Source organism: Zeus faber (assembly GCF_960531495.2).
Source record: "Zeus faber genome assembly, chromosome: 1".
NCBI classification, from domain to species: domain Eukaryota; kingdom Metazoa; phylum Chordata; class Actinopteri; order Zeiformes; family Zeidae; genus Zeus; species Zeus faber.
The window spans coordinates 39,684,379-39,701,260 of NC_137193.1; the positions used below are offsets into that span (position 1 = coordinate 39,684,379).

Consider the following 16,882-nt stretch of genomic DNA (forward strand, 5'->3'; position numbering starts at 1 on the left):
CTTCGTAGAACATAAGTGGTAATATGCACAGGGCAGTCAAACAACTCCACGGTGTGAAACTAGAAATCGATAAGAGAGCCAAAAGGTGCCTCCCGTAAGTGGATAGGAAAAACAGTGATTGCCAGAGGAGTAAACTGCACTGGGAGCAGCAGTGAAGTCTTAAACCAGAGCTCGGAGAAGAGGGTTTTTTGGGTTTCTGTTACTGTTACTGTTTTGAGCAACTCATTCAGCTCCTGCCCCGGGACAGGGACTGAACCTTCAGTGATGGATGTGCCGGTGATGGGACAAATATTAAAATAAAAATATTTTTATTTTAAGTATTTTTATTGTCGATGTATTTATTTATTTTAAGAAGTGAATTGAATGAAACAGAAAATCGCTGAACGACGTCACATCCACGTCACCAGTGCCAGGTTCTCTGGGAGCTCCCCCAGGTCCTAGTGCCCCTCGGGGAGTCCTCTCATGTGCGAAAACATGTCGCATCGTATGGTGTATCAGATTATATATGTGTGTGTGTGTGTGTGTGTGTGTGTGTGTGTGTGTGTGTGTGTGTGTGTGTGTGTGTGTGTGTGTGTGTGTGTGTGTGTGTGTGTGTGTGTGTGTGTGTGTGTGTGTGTGTGTGTGTGTGTGTAAAATTGTAGTGTGCCATTCACATGTGGTTCCATACTGTGCTTGTATAAAATAAACACTAAACTTTCCGAAAACATTCCTCAGTGTTCTCTGTGACGATTGAACGTATACAAGCATTTGGATGATTCCGCTCTTCAAAACAGGGAGCTGTTTCTTTCTCGTGTATATTCTGATCTGGTGAATGTGACACATGAACGTTACCTGAACGTATGTTGGCGACACCTGCGAATGTCTGCGCACGATGCCCACCTACTGTATGTTTGCAGACTCGGACTCAGACGCAGAAGAGTGTTTCAGGATGGACATGTTGGAGAGTGTGTGATGGAGATGATGGTTCCTGGCTCTGCACTGTGGCCTTATACAAAGGTCTTTGTTCCGACTTGGGTCTTGACACAATACAACATTGTCTTTACTATTTTGTTTTTATTGAATGGGAAAGTATAGTGACTTTCCTTTCCACTATGTTGGAATTGGCCATGTGTAGAGTAAAATCTTTCCAACCAGATAAACTTACGAAATTACTCTGTAGAGATGCACCAATACTATTTCGATACAATACAATTATTGGTTACTGAAGTCCAATACCAGGCTCAGATAGTATGTCATTGTCAGACAATGTCCCCAATTCTAAAACAGTTGGATGTTAAAGAAATGCTACTTGTTTTGTTTTTCTCTCGTCTCTTTGCAGGTGTCTGCAGCCTGTCTTACAAGCTTTTTAAATGTAGTCATTTACTAACTAAGGATTAGAATAAAATACAATTCTAAAATTCCTTCTGAAATCTATTATCTAAGTGCTTCCTTGGCCAGGCCTGCATTCTTGGCTGGTCTCTCTCTCTCCCTCACACTAAAGACATTTTTAATGTCATTGGGAATCCTGGTTAAATAAAATATAAATTCTCAAACTAATCAAAGTCAGAATAGGATGTTTTTTCACAGGAAGCAGAGCCCATTATGATAAAATAAAGTTGGGCAGATTCTGAAGCATAGTTTAGAAATCCTGTGTTCCACACACTGAAAAGAGATGGAGGGATACAGTGTTGGAGGAATATGGAGGGGTTGTTCATCTCTCATATCCTCCATGAGGAAGGGAAACCGCGGAGAAGAAGAAATGAAATTCCACTCCTGGCAGAAGCTTAGAATAGAGCCCAGGTCCTGCACTGTGCCATACATGACGCTCACAGGTCTGTAGAAGAGCTGAGCGCCACATCTTGCTTCCTCCATTGATTTGCTTTTAGGTGAGAGATTGGGTATCGAACCATGTCTATTGATTTGGTCACTGCAGCTACTCAATCTTCAAATTTTCAAGTGTATTGAGTTATTTAGAATGTTGGCGCCTATGGAGTTCAGTCTTGAGTCCTGCGTAGTGCCGAGGATTTGTCACCATTGGCAACGTGGTATTCTTTTAATTTCTCGGTCGACAGTCAACAGCTGCCCACGCACACACCCTCTCTCGCTTACCCAAACTCTGCTCTGTTGTTCTCTGGCTGTTATTCAACTATTCTCTGTTCTGGTCATTGATAGCCGGTCTCCTGTAAACAATCCAACATGATAACTGTTTTATAAAAGTCATGTTGGTACACCTTCAAATTGTAGCTGGGAGATAAATCAATTTTATCAATTCTAATTTATGGTTTGGGACAATGTTTAAAAATGAAAATCACTTTCACTTTAACTTGGGTAATGACGGTACAGAACCGCCACTGCTTCCCTGAGCTTGCGTAGTTCATAGTAACCCAAGAGTTCTTTTTAGACACAGACCTAGAATTATCAACATGGCTGCATGCGCTAATAAAAGTGAGGAGTTTGTTCCCAAAAATAGCACTGTCTCCTCAGTAGTTTGGAAGTGGTCCGATTTTGCAGCGTCCAACCACGAGCAAACCACTGTCCGCTGTTAAGTTTGTTAAGTCTGTGGCAAGTAAAAGCAGCAGCACGGCTAATTTATCCGAGCATCTCAAACAGAGTCATGCAGCTGAGTGGGAGAAGTGTGTGGTACTGCTAGTTGCGCAAGACAGCGGCAGCCCTAAAACAGCTGCTAAAAAGCAGGTAACATTAGCAGAATAATTTTCCCATAGTAACCCATATGAGAAGAAGGAGCCTTGGTGGAGAGACATTACTGATGCAGTCGCGTTTCACCTTGCCAAAGATATGGTGCTGGTGTATACAGTTTAAAAGACTGGGTTCATGCTGAGTACAATCAACCCCCGATACAAGCTACCAAGCCGATACACGTGAAAAAAAATCACAAAGCCACTGGATGATGTGCTGTTTTACTGCACTGCAACAGACCTATAGTCCGGTCGAACCATTCAGCCCTACATGAGTTTGACGGCGCATTTTATTACCAACGATTGGACTATGCAAACTGTCTGCCTCCAAACAGCTTACTTCCCTAGTGACCACACCGGCGAAAATATGGCCCGGGGGCTGAAAGATGCATTGGGCTCCTGGAACCTTGGGAAGACCAACATGTCTGCATGACTACAGATAGCGGCACTAACATGATCAAAGCTCTGAGACTGAATGACTGGACCAACCTCCAGTGCTTTGGACACAAACTGCACAACACCATCGGTAAGTCTCTAAATGGCAATGCATAATTGCATTTATTTGTCTGAATAGTGCTTAAAAAGTAAAAGTTTATTGATTGATAGATTAATGAAGCCATATCAACATTCTTAATTACTTAAACTTAGTAAATTTGCTAGTATAAAAGTTGATTTTAAGACTTTTCTAAAATATTTTTTATTTCATTTTAATCAAATGCATACATGCATATTTCCACAAAATGCATACATCATATATAGCACACATGTACTGTGTATGTGCACATGCGTCTGTACAGTATGTGTTTGTGTCAGTCCTTTGTATGCATCAATACAATTTTGAAAGGTAAAGTAATTTTTCTAATAGAAAAAAAGACTTGTTTGGACATATGAGCCTATATATGTGTGAACGTAGTCCATGTCACAGTATTGATTGTTTGTTTCTTTTATCTTTGTTTTTATACAGAGATTGGTGTGAAGGACCCACGGATTGAACATACCTTTGGCGTTTTTAAAAAGGTTGTCAGTGCTTTTTCCTTCAGTTATAAAAAAAAAAAGAAAGATCAGAGATTGCTGTAGAACAGGCTTACCTCAGTCTACCCACTCATCAGCTTATCACAGAGTCCCCAACCAGGTGAGGTTTACATATGTGAGGCAAAGGATGATAGAGTGAGTCCTGGAATAGGAGAAAGCCATAGCCCATGTCCTGGGTTCAGAAAAGAAAAGCAGGCACCTTGTGCCCACATGGCAAGACATAGATGTATTAGAGTCAGACAATAATGCTGTGAAACCACTGCAAGATTTAACTGACACCCTCTCTGGGGAGGCTTATCTCAGCATCCCGACATCAAACTGGTGCTACATGTGTTCAGAAACAGTCTCCTACAGCAGTCTACAGTCAGAGGAGGAAGAAAAAAAACATACTCTGGTACCTTAATGACAAATATAGTGACCCTGTCACAGATTAACTCTTGGACATGGCCTCACTGATGGACCCTAGGTTCCAAAGAACTTGCATTGACCATGACAAGGTGGAACAAATTAAGAAAAGAGCTGTCACAGAGCTGATGTCTCTGCCGCTGATAAAATCACACCATGGCCCAGCTGTGCAGGTGCACCAAGAAGAAACTCAGCCTGAGCAAAAGAAGAAAACAACTTTAGCAAGCTTCTTCATGGAGAAAGTGCCATTTGGGAGGGGGGTAATTGTAACATGCCACAGGGCACGCCTCAAGCCAGATGCAGTACACAGGCTTGTGTTCCTTTAAAAATAACTTGTTAAGAAAAACTTGAACGACATGAGAAGCACCTCATGTTTGATTTTGTTATTTAGCATGCAAATAATATATGTTAAATTGTTTACAAAAGTGTTTTTTATTCAGGGATACAATACATTTTTTTCAAGAGGCACCTTTTGTTTATTAAAAAAAAAAGTGAAGTTCGGTGAAAGTTAGGTTTGCACTTTATTAATCCCAATAGGGAAATTCTTCTTTGTTTGTTTGCTTTTGTTGATAATTTCTATTGTTAAAATTAAAACAAATCTTATTTGAACAATTCCTTTGTCATTTGTAGTTTGTTTTTAAGAAAAAAAATCTATTAAAATCGGGTGTGGTGTGAGAACATTTGAGATTTTCTTTTTAGGCCATATCACCCAGCTCTACTTCAAATGCAACATGTTGCCTGACGTATTAAGTCATATGGCTGTATCTCTTGATTTCTAGTAACCTCAATTATCCTTATAATTATTAACCCATCAACTTTTTTTAATTTAAACTAGGAAATAATAGAAAAATAAAGTAATGTGATGGAAATAAGGTGTGAATGATGGAAAAGTGATCTGACATGAGAAAAATGACTTAATTAATTTACCCAGCACTTGAAACATTTCAGTGACATATGGAGCTGTCACAATTATTGCATAATCCTCTCATTGCAATTATTTGAGCAGCAGTCTTTTCACAAAATAGTTTGATTCCACAATCATATTCCCATAAAAATTCAAGGGTAATTTCAAACCAATGTAAATTAATTTCACAATGAATAGGATGTGAATTCGGTGCATTTCCATCAATTGGGTTGAGGATTATTAACTGTTTACCCAAATTGTTATGCTCCAATCTTAAATGGCAATACATTTCTCGTCTGCAATAGGTAGACTTGTATTATTACAAGTTTTATTTGATACCACTATTGGCTAATTATGGTCAACTTAAATATAATGAGTGTGGCTGCAGTAGTTTAATGGAACAATGACAGGAATTCACATTTTGGTGCAGTACAAAGTAGTGTATATTGGACATTTTTACATGATACACCACCACACTAATTATTCGATAAATAAAATGAGATTCCATAAATCTTCCATCAATTGATTATTCAATTAGTCTTTTGCCAATAAATTAAAGGTATTGGTGGCTGTGTAAGGGGAAGGCCTTTAAAACAGCTATGACATAAGTTCAGATGTAAAAATATATGGTATTTATATATATATATAGATATTATTATTATTTTTTTTTTGTATTTGTAAATAGCCAAAGTATAACCAAGAGGTAATCACCAGCTCTTTACTCTCTTTAAAAGATTCCTTGATCTTGTCTTTGTATCAGTGGAGGTCAAACCGATTGCGTTTGCGAGTAAAGGGAAGGCCTTAAAAACAGTTATGGCATAAGTTCAGATGTAAAAAAATCTTTCCTTCCTAAATCCCTGAGCATAATGTAGACTCATGTAATCAACAAGCCCAAAATGACTAAAAACCACAACTGCTACAAGAAGAAAACCCTGAACACAAAAGTGTTCCTTCCTACTCAGGTCTGGTAAATTTTCCCGGTGTTGGACTAATAAAGGTTTATCTTATCTTATCTTATCTTATCTTATCTTATCTTATCTTAAATAGCGCTTGGATGGGTTTGTGTTTGATACTTTTTGAGATTCTGTGAGACTATTTCAACATTCAAGACAATAACAGTGATATTAAATATGTTTGTTGTTGAAAACCCCATGACATAAGACCAAAGCTTGATGGAGGCTTTTATAGCTTTTGTTAAATGATGAATTGTTGTAAAACTGTGCTCACAACATCCTGATTCTTTCTAATCTGGCTGTGATACAGTAGCATGATACTGCTGATAGTTACTGTTAGAATTGGTGGGTAAGGAATACCCTGATAGGAGGGAGATCAAAACCTGCTCCAGACAGTCTGGGTGCTACAAAAGCTTCACGTTGGTGTTGGTGCATGAGCAGCTGCTTCCATCTATTTTGAAAAGTCCTCGGAGCTTTCTGGTTATTTTATTATCCTCACTACGTGACAGTCTTCGTAGCAGACAACTGGTAATATGGACAGGCAGTCAAACAACTCCACCGTGTGAAACTGGAAAAGCCATATGACAATTGCGTTCCCTTTAAAAGGCTGACTTTGGGCGTTGTGGTGTGGTGAGCAGATGGCTCAGAGAACACAGTGAACCTTCCTTAGAGAGACGCCACAGCTCGCTGTGCAGGAATGGGCTACAAAGGCAAGTGCACATATACACATAAACTGGTTCACCACCACTTATGTGTTATGAGCCTGTTGATAGAAAGATGTGTTTGCGTGCCTTGCTGTTCTTTTTAAAATACTTTTTTGTAATGATGCGCCAAACGTGATCCCAATGTCATCGCACTACTATGGTATATAGACAAGATTGGTTATTTCTAAATGTTTGATTCCAATCTATTGACAATCTCTCTTTGATAAATAAATAACCATGACATTTGAATCTTAATTTTTATTTTTGGCCGACTGTGACTAGGGACATGAACTACTCATGTATTGAAATTTGTTATTGAATGCCACATAACGTTTAAACACTCGATAGTGTTCATGAAATTTGGCCGACAAGACACACATCTAGTTGTCGATGATAAAATATTGAGATATGTTATTTTACAATATCGCCCAGCTCTGTATCACGTAGCCCTCCAAGCTCTTCAGATGGCTGACTGGCTACTTACTAGCTTTACATAACAAAACACCAAACAGTTTTTTCCCTTTATCTCAGGCGTGAGTGCAAAACTCCATACCAGCCGCATCCATTGTAATATATGAGAACAGATGGCTAATCTGGCACATAACGAGAGGAAGAGAGAGAGATGCTTTTTCTCACCTATAGCTTCCCCCTCTTCCTCTCTCTGTTGGAAAAGGGCATGTAGAGGAGGTTAATGACTTTTGACAGCATCTGCCTCCAGCAAACAATCCTCAGGTGAAGCCAGGTGGCTCAGGCAGGTTGCCGCCATCTGTAGATGCATTCGCTGCAATTAAATGCCGTTATCAAGCCCGCTACAAAGAGGAATCCACATGTTAAGCGATTGTTTATGATTATGAGGATTGTTTGACAAACCACTCCATTACAACTGTCTAATTATGTAAATAATTCAACGTATGGAAACCTTGTGCACGTATGGTACTGATTTTTTTTTGGCTAATGGTTCTCTCCAAACCATTTTTAGCAACCAATGACTTGATGCCCATTTTGTTGTCCCCTTTTTTTGAAGCGAAAACACACAGTCACAAACACACTGATCCGTGGCGCTGTCTGGTGTTTGATAAGAAGCCGCCTGAGATCACACAATAGACTGCAGTAATGATCCACGACTCTTTGAACTGGGAGATCAGGGTCTGGCTCACAAAGAATGAGACCGGAGCTTAGACAAGGATGCCGAAACATCACCCGGCAGCTTTTAGCTACAGACGCTTGATAATGAATATGATCCCAGCACAGAGGCTCGGCCAAAATCATTATTCCTCATTACTTCTTTGACAAAAGTCATGTTTAAAGGAGAATTTGTTCAGACTCAGAGTCTTCGCTGGGCTATTTTCCCAGAATATGGATCACAAACACAAGGGCTGAGATTAAAAAAAAATGATACTCAGATGTTATTCATTCTATTGTTTTGATTTCTACAATGATGTGAACATTGTAATTTTATTTATTTATTTATTGGAAGTTATGCAACCTTTTTCCACAAATTAAATACCACCGTAGTCATAAATGAATTGAATTTTTAAATTTCTGTGTTAGACTGTATTTTTTCCGTGAAAATGTTTGGGATGTACGTAACTGAAAAGTTGGTAGCAATTCTCATTATGTATGAAATGTCAATATATCAATATAGAATAGGATTATTAATATCTGATTAAATTGATATTGAATTGAATCATGACCCTTTGTATTGAAATCAAATTGTGAGATGTTTCCCAACACACAACACAACTGAACAAACATGTAAACTTACAGAAGATATTGCTCATGGGGAAGGCTGTCTCTGTAAATGAGAGGTAACCTAATCTGAATGTGTTTAACACACACACACACACACACACACACACACACACACACACACACACACACACACACACACACACACACACACACACACACACACACACACACACACACAATGTTGTTGTGTGTGTGTCTGCCTCCTGGGCACACAGATGCCACCTGACTGAAAAACATAGTCTCGTTAGATCAGAGGTCACTGCGGGTTTGGTCTCCTGCAGTTTGTGGAGCCACATGGTGTCTGTGTAGGTTGACGGTCTGAATCCACCTGAGACAGTCTCCTCCTCCTAATAATGGCAGAGACTAGTTGCTGGGTCACCACGGTGACCGGTTATAACTCAGTGTTAACAATTGTTGACAATCGCTAAGCAACTGCTCTTCAGAATGGCGGAAGGATCGTTCGATAATCTAAACTGGCCGCATCTCTCTGAGGAGCTGATGACGTGGCTTTATGAAAATTGGAGAATTGGTTGAATTTGCTCGTATGCTCTGAATTAATCAAAAGGGCGTTATCTATTATGAAAACAAGTTTTAATTTCAACCACAATAATGAAAAACTCACCCTATAACACCACAGTAGACAAACAGATAACCAGTGTTTGACTGGCTCCTGTGTCAAGAACACAGATTTATTTCTGGTTGCCGTAGCGACCCAGCAGCCATCAATGCTGTAAGTCTCTAGTGTGTAGATATAGCTGTTTCCTCAAACCCTCTGGGACTTTTTTTGTGATCAAATATCAACCTTTGATTGGTGTTAATATTAACACATATACAGCACATGTTGGTTTGTGTGCTGTATATTTTCCACTGGATTGGCTGGATCGCCATTTTCATTGATTCCCTTCTGGTCAGTCGATTTCAGCAGCTGTAATGGAAGAATGTGGATGAGAAGAGAGAGAAGTCGGGTGGGGTGTGGCTGAGGCTGATGCTGGAGGGACACTGAGCGTGCGTGTGTGTATGCGTGTGTGTTGGGGAGCTTGTTGGTGTGTACGTGGTGGAGAAATTGATGTGCACGGGCCCTAGGGGTAAAGACATGGATCAGAGCCTGAATGCATGAACTCTCTCTGTTGTTTGTCAGACACTCAACGCTGGGAGCCTATGTCTGTGTGTCTGTGTGTCTGTGTGTCTGTGTGTCTGTGTGTCTGTGTGTCTGTGTGTCTGTGTGTGTGTGTGTGTGTGTGTGTGTGTGTGTGTGTGTGTGTGTGTGTGTGTGGTGGTTTGAAATAGAGAGGAAGACAGAGAAAGAGGGAAACAGTGAAAGTAAGAGACGGAGAGAGGGAGAAAGACAGAGAGAGACAGAATGAGATGGATAGATGGATGGAGAGAGTGAGCAGGATAGAGGGTGTGGTAGATCCCTGTCTGAACCTCTTCTATCCGACCCTCTGTGACTGCCATGAGTAGAGGTGTTTTCTCTCTCTCTCTTCCATCCTTCCTCTCCGTCTCAGTCATGCTTCCGATTTGTACTTCAGAGCTGTTTTCATGTCAGCACTCTTCACTTTTTCTGCTGTTTTAAAACATCCATGCAGTGTGTGTGGATGTGTCCTTGTGTGTTTGGGTCAAACAGGATGAGATTTTCTCAAGGTACAGAGCTCTTTCTACTGCGCTTACATCCGTTCCATCAGTTTTATTAGAGTGAGAATCCATCCATCCATATATCCAGCCATTCTTATGGACAGAATGCTGAGCACTCACTCTTGGCTCGTAGCCATACGACTACTGAAACTTTCCATTTATGGTTTTCAGTGTCTGAATTGACAGCTACGGAAGAGTATTGGGGCCATCAAGAACAATTCTATATTGTTGTGTTTCCCATGACATTTGGAGGTTAACATATAATTATGGAATCTCATGATTTTACAAAATTATTGCGACCTAAATAATTCCGAACAGGCGATTACGTAATAATTGTGGCAGCTCTCAGAGACAAGAAAGCAACTGATGAAAGTTACCAGTTACCTTTGATAGTTTTAACCCTGCAGTAATTTTTGCCCATTAATGCAGTGATAGCCATTGTCAGTATTAGCATAAGTGAAGGACTTTTTACTTGGATATGTGTTGTAGTAAGCTAAGTGTTTTGTTCATTCGGAAGGGGTTGTTCTCCTTCATCCGCATCTGCATCTCATCAGGTTTTAACTCTCTGTCGTTCTGTCGTTCCAGGCCCTCCATCAGCTCTACTATGATCCCAATATCGAGAACAAGAACCTGGCCCAGAAGTGGCTGATGCAGGCCCAGGTTTCCCCTCAGGCCTGGCAGTTCTGCTGGGTTCTGCTGAGCCCAGAGAAGGTGTGTGTCACATACACAAAGACACAATATTGTTATACAGTTTCATTAGAACAGCAAATATTCCCTGAATAATTATCTGAAAATATACTCAGGGAATCTTAAAATCTATTACCTGAATCCCTAGCTGCTCCTGATGAGTAATTTGGCGCCTTGCATGAATGCCTCCACTGTCAGTCCCTGAGTTTCCCCCTGGTGATTAATAAAATGTTATCCTATCTTAGCTTATCTAATGCTATTTTAAAACACAGGGTAAACATTTTTTTCATCTTCCATTTCATTTATTCCTCCCCCCAGGTCCCGGAGATCCAGTACTTTGGCGCCAGCGCACTCCACACCAAGATCTCCCGCTACTGGTCAGACATCCCCACTGACCAGTATGAGTCCCTGAAGACGCAGCTCTTCTCCCAGATCGCTCGCTTCTCCTCAGGCTCCAAGATGGTGTTGACGCGGCTGTGTGTGGCACTGGCCTCACTGGCGCTCAACACCATGCCTGAGGCATGGCCCGGTGCCGTGGCCGAGATGGTTCGGGTGTTCCAGGAGGAAGGGGGGGGGGTGGATGGCCGTGCGCGCTGCCTGGCACTGTTGGAGCTGCTCACCGTCCTGCCGGAGGAGTTCCACACCAGCCGCCTGCCACAGTACCGCAAGGGACAGGTAGGGGGTGTTTTTAATGTGAAAACACATATTGGATGAGTGATTGTTTTTATGGCAAAATGTCTTAATGAATTTTAAGATCATTTGAGAATGTTGCAATAATTTAAATGCCAAATTTGGCACGTTTCCATCAATTTAGTCCCAGAAACTTCACTACTCAAATTTATATTTTCCGATGTTCAATGCCATTAAATAGCAATTCTTCATAACGTAGACATTTGTTATTACACGGTTGTAAGCTTATACTATTTTATTGAGGAAGTATGACAATTAATCACCAGCCAAAATTTTAGTTATTTCTGTAGTTTTATTTGTTTAAGTTTATTGAGATTTATTGTTTTTTTCCAACACACCCTCTAAACTCTCTACATCCTCCCTAAGGTGCGGGGTGCTCTAGGCAGGGAGTGGGGGTCCGTGTGTCCCCTGCTACAGCAGCTGCTCCGCCGGGCGGACAGCCCCGGTGCAGTGAAGGCCCGGGTGCTGCGCTGCCTGTCGTCCTGGGTACTTCTGGACGTCCCGCTCAGTGAGAGCGAAGGCCTCGTGCACGACTGCTTCAGCGCCCTGCCCGACCCCGAGCTGTTCGACACAGCAGTGGAGGCCATCGTCAATGCCATCTCACAGCCTGACTCCCAAAGGTAGGGGGGTGTGTGTGTGTGTGTGTGTGTGTGTGTGTGTGTGTGTGTGTGTGTGTGTGTGTGTGTGTGTGTGTGTGTGTGTGTGTGTGTGTGTGTGTGTGTGTGTGTGTGTTTTGTTTCAAGTCGTATTTCCACTACTTAACAGCAACAGAAGATTCCTGCCGCTGCCTCTAAATTAGATGAGTGATGAAAACTAGTGCTGCACAATGTATCGTATTTTTAGGTCCAGGGCTTGACCCCTATTGTTATTGTTCGGGGAAACATTCTCGCAATTTTGAAGTTTAAAACACCAACTGGAACAACAACTTCATAACATATGAACACAGTGAATGTCTTGTTTGAACCATACTGTCCCAAAAACCTCGTGGTTGAAGTTTCATCCAAATCGATCCACATATGGAGCAGATATTAGCGAAAAGCCGACCAAATGTAGATCGATATTAGAGACATATTTCACCACGAAATATGTCTAACCCAGCTAACATTATCTGGAAGAAATACTTTGGCGGAACCTACGAACACGGTTAAGGTGTCCTTTAAACCGGTATTTGACAAGGATCTTGTCTTTACAATTTCATCCAAATCGATCCACATACGGAGCAGATATTAATGAAAAACCGAACAACTTTGACCCAAAATTTTCAGCTATCTTGGTTAACTGACACGTCGCTATTTGTAAATAAAATGAACGAGATGAGATTTACAGTAAGATGCTTTATGATGTCATCATATTATTTACTAAAATGTACAGATTCCGATGGAGAATGTCCAGTTGGACCACGTCCAGTGTGCGGCGTAGACTCGGTCACACTGTCGTGGTTCGACGTTACCAAACTATCGATTAACGTGTGTATTTATATAGCTTCCTACCTGCTAGATGTCAGTAGATCCGTGCAGTAGATATTTGAAATCCGTGGTCCACATTACTTTGCCGGATTAATGAAAAATACAATAAAAAATTGTCCTTAAAAACTTGTTACCGTGTCCAGTCGAAACCACTGAAATGTACGACTGAGTGATGCATTCTTGATCCAGCGAGGCCTCCGAAAAATAGAAGCCACGCAATGGTAATTACTCTCAGAAATACCACAACATTTTTCGCATTTCATGGAAATGCAATCCAAGGAAAAAACTCCACAAATAAATGATGTGCCTGACATGGCACCAAACGGCAACTGTCACTGAGAGTGCAGCTCTATTTCCACAGACAACAGGGTGAGTTATAACAATGAGAACTTCTGGTTTACAGCCAAACGTGGACGGTTGTTTTAAAGATAGGAGGGTTGCGCTGTTCAGACCACATTGTGGTTATTCCACGAGACCAGCAGCCAGGTGACGACAGACCGGGGGGAGCCCATGCAACGTTCAACGTAAACTCGGAAAATCATGATGCGTTTCAGAGAACCTGGCAAACTATAAAACGCACCCACACACAACTAAACTGGACCCCGTGTATATATAGCCAAGCATATATAGCTATATGTATATAGCCTGCAGCTATATTTTTCATTGTTATTGCAAGAGCGATTTATCGCAAAAAATCATTCATCGCAAAGGGCTGCGATTTCAGTAAATCAAGCGTGGACTTGCACCAGAGCCTTTCGAATCAGTGATGTAAGCATTTAGCAGAGAATACGTCCATGGGGTTCACGTAACAACACTTGAAAACCTCACTGGTACAAAACGCAAAGTTAATGAACTGTCTGAAAGTGAAAATGTCAGTGGAGATTCTGTCCGACGCTGCAAAACAGTATTTGTTGCCGTGGGCCAGTGCTCCACACTTAACTTTTCCCACTAGTAGTGGGACTGGGGCTCCCTACTGACAATTTTTAGAGCACCAACACAAAACTTAACGCCACTGCTCCCTTAAAACGTTAATAAAATAAATGAGGAAATGTAAAATAAATTTACAAATAAATTAAAAAAATGTTTTCATGAGGTATGTGGTCAGTATATAACTGTTATTAACAACCATTACAAGAGCCTGAGCTCTCCATCTCTCTCTAACTCACTCACTCACTCACTCACTCACTCTCACACACACACACACACACACACACACACACACACACACACACACACACACACACACCAATTCTCGCTCCCTCCTAGTTTTTCACATGATATACGATGTGGATAAAAAGAGAAAAAAAGAAACGGTTGCCATATACGTATGCAAGTCATGCTCCTAGTTATAAAATTTATTAGCACTTTCCCCAAAAATGGTTGCGAAATGCAACTAAATAGTCGCAGTCTGGAGCTTTGCTGTGGGCCTTTACTATGGGATTATTGTGAAAAAATATGAATTCAACCCAAAGCTAAATTTACTTTCACATCCTCTGTGGAGCTCAGAATCTTTGTTATTGGACCTTCCAGGATGTATTATAAGACAGGTTAACAACTGGACTTGCCTATAGCGAATTATCCATGTTAATGCAGGTATTATAGGTCAGCAGTGGTCTCTTTAGAGAGTTTCCCCGGGTATTAATAAAATCGTATCTTATCTCATCCCCTGGCCCCCATAAGCAGTACCCACATGTTTTGGTGCAAATCTTACACTTCATTGAAGTGCCGGTTTTGTGTGTGTGTGTGTGTGTGTGTGTGTGTGTGTGTGTGTGTGTGTGTGTGTGTGTGTGTGTGTGTGTGTGTGTGTGTGTGTGTGTGTGTGTGTGTGTGTGTGTGTGTGTGTGTGTGTGTGTGTGTGTGTGTGTGCGTGTAACCCTCATATTTGAGTAAATGACAAGGAGAACATGCCGAGCTAGCTGCAGAGCCATCTGTGAGGTTTGCACAGAGCAGATATAGTTCTACACAATACCAATACATGTCAAGAGAGCTTACTTTTTACTATAAGTAATTGTTACTGTTTCACTGTAAAACGATTCTGTGATTCTTGACAATTTCCAGTATGACGTTAGACTATGATCCTGGTCACACCAGCATTTACAGCGTGATATTTAAAAACGTGTCTTTATCAGCGGATTTGCTTGCAATGCAAAGATGCTGTGATTCCTTTGCACAGTTCAAGAGTTCAACTTTGACATAACATTTCTAAAGAGTCCAAAATGGAGGAAGCTATCATATTTGCTGTTATATCATCATATTTTATAAAATTTCATTTTTATTATGTATGAATATAAATTGTTGCATAAATGAGACTGGGGTAGGTGATGTAATCCTGTTTCTTTAAATTTGTGTTGAACTGTGTATGGTCCCCTATCACCAATTTCGCACATGACACATAAAGGAATCTCAAACTGCCAATTCCTGTTGTGTAATAGGTTGTAATGTCTTTTCAGTCATTTAGACTACGCAATTGCATATTCTTATATGCCTCAATTTTGTCCCAGTTTTGTCATTTTCTCTAAATTGAGCCTGCGCATCGTAATATTATCAATGCTTCTGTGTATGGTTCAGGGACCAAACAGTTAGGCACAGGGGGAAGAGTGCTCAGATTAAGGGTTTATTTTCCCCAAAATATAATATATAGGAACAAAAAACAGACAACAACAGATTCAATAAAAATAACAACAGTTAGTCAAAAACACAAACATATTAGTTACTAGCAATTATGACAAAAAATGTAAAACTAAGTAGCCTGCACTCAACACTCAACCTAAAAATGTGAAGTGTCGTGGATGTTAACAGTGTATAGGGACAACTAATAGAAGAAAGTAACATGTGGGGAAATTTAAGGGAGTGCAGCGGTTACCACGATCAGGACTGATGTGTGGCAGATGGTGCGGCCATCACACTATGAGGATGATTCTTTGGGCAGTAATGCTGATAACTGTCCTCATCCGTAAGCCAACATGGACAAAAAGAAGAAATGACAATTAGTTGGATGAGAGGGCGAGGAGCAGAAAGAACTGGCACTGGAGGGAGGGGGTGATGCAGGGCGAGTTGACGGCCAGGGGGGAGGAGAGATGAATTTCTCGGCTGGCTGGCGTTGCCTTGGTTACGGGATGGGACGGGGCGGTGGAGCGATTTCATCATCATGCCCAGAGAGAGAGAGAGAGAGAGAGAGAGAGCGAGAGAGAGAGCGAGAGAGAGAGCGAGAGAGAGAGAGAGAGAGAGCGAGAGATGGGGGCAGGGAGGGGGAGGGAGAGAGACCTTCTCATTTTGGCATCTGGTCAAAGAGGTGGGGAATGAGAGGATGTGTGAAAAGGATGAATATAGCTGCTTTCACACATGCACTGTAAACCTGAAATTATCCAGACATTACCTGGATAAGCTGTATGTGTGAACACAAATGTCCGAATCATTTCACCCAGATTTTTTCCCAGCCATCACCCTTGTACAAAGTCCGGGTAATGTTCGCTTGAGCGGTATTTGTGAATGGAGCAGGTAGTTGTCCGGATCATTCACAGCGAGCGGGTATGCGTGTCATGTGTTGATTACATCTATCATGCGTCAGTTATTTACCTTTGTTCGGATCTTCGTGCACAGAGCTTGGGGCTAGATTATTGATATTGGTCAAGGACAGTTCTCTGAATTTTGAAATCTAAAACTCAGGAAGACAACATCGACAGAACCTACGAACATGGTTCACATCTTGTTTGGTCACACTTGTATGTCACAAACACCTCATGGTAGAAGTTTTATTCAAATAGATCCACATATGGGGCAGAAATTAATGAAAAACTGAACAAAGACGCGATCCAATGCATTTCACGCCGAAATATGTCCAATCAGGCTAAAAGTATCTAACACACAATAGTGACAGAAGCTACGCATACGGTTAAGGATTATACAGTAAGACGCTTTGTGACGTTATCATACTATTTACTATAAACATATAGATTCCGGTTAAGAATGTCCATTGGACCAT

The 16,882-nt window shown here is 41.1% G+C and overlaps 1 protein-coding gene across 1 annotated transcript in view; it reads left to right on the top strand.

Annotated features, from left to right (window-relative positions):
• The window catches only part of LOC307241320 (importin-13-like), a 52,776-nt gene that overhangs the window by 2,569 nt on the left and 33,325 nt on the right, over positions 1 to 16,882 (top strand). Inside the window, exons 3-5 of the mRNA XM_080015357.1 lie at positions 10,643 to 10,768; positions 11,063 to 11,419; positions 11,801 to 12,054. Coding sequence (XP_079871483.1) covers positions 10,643 to 10,768; positions 11,063 to 11,419; positions 11,801 to 12,054 — 737 coding nt within the window. The remainder of the gene's footprint in view (positions 1 to 10,642; positions 10,769 to 11,062; positions 11,420 to 11,800; positions 12,055 to 16,882) is intronic.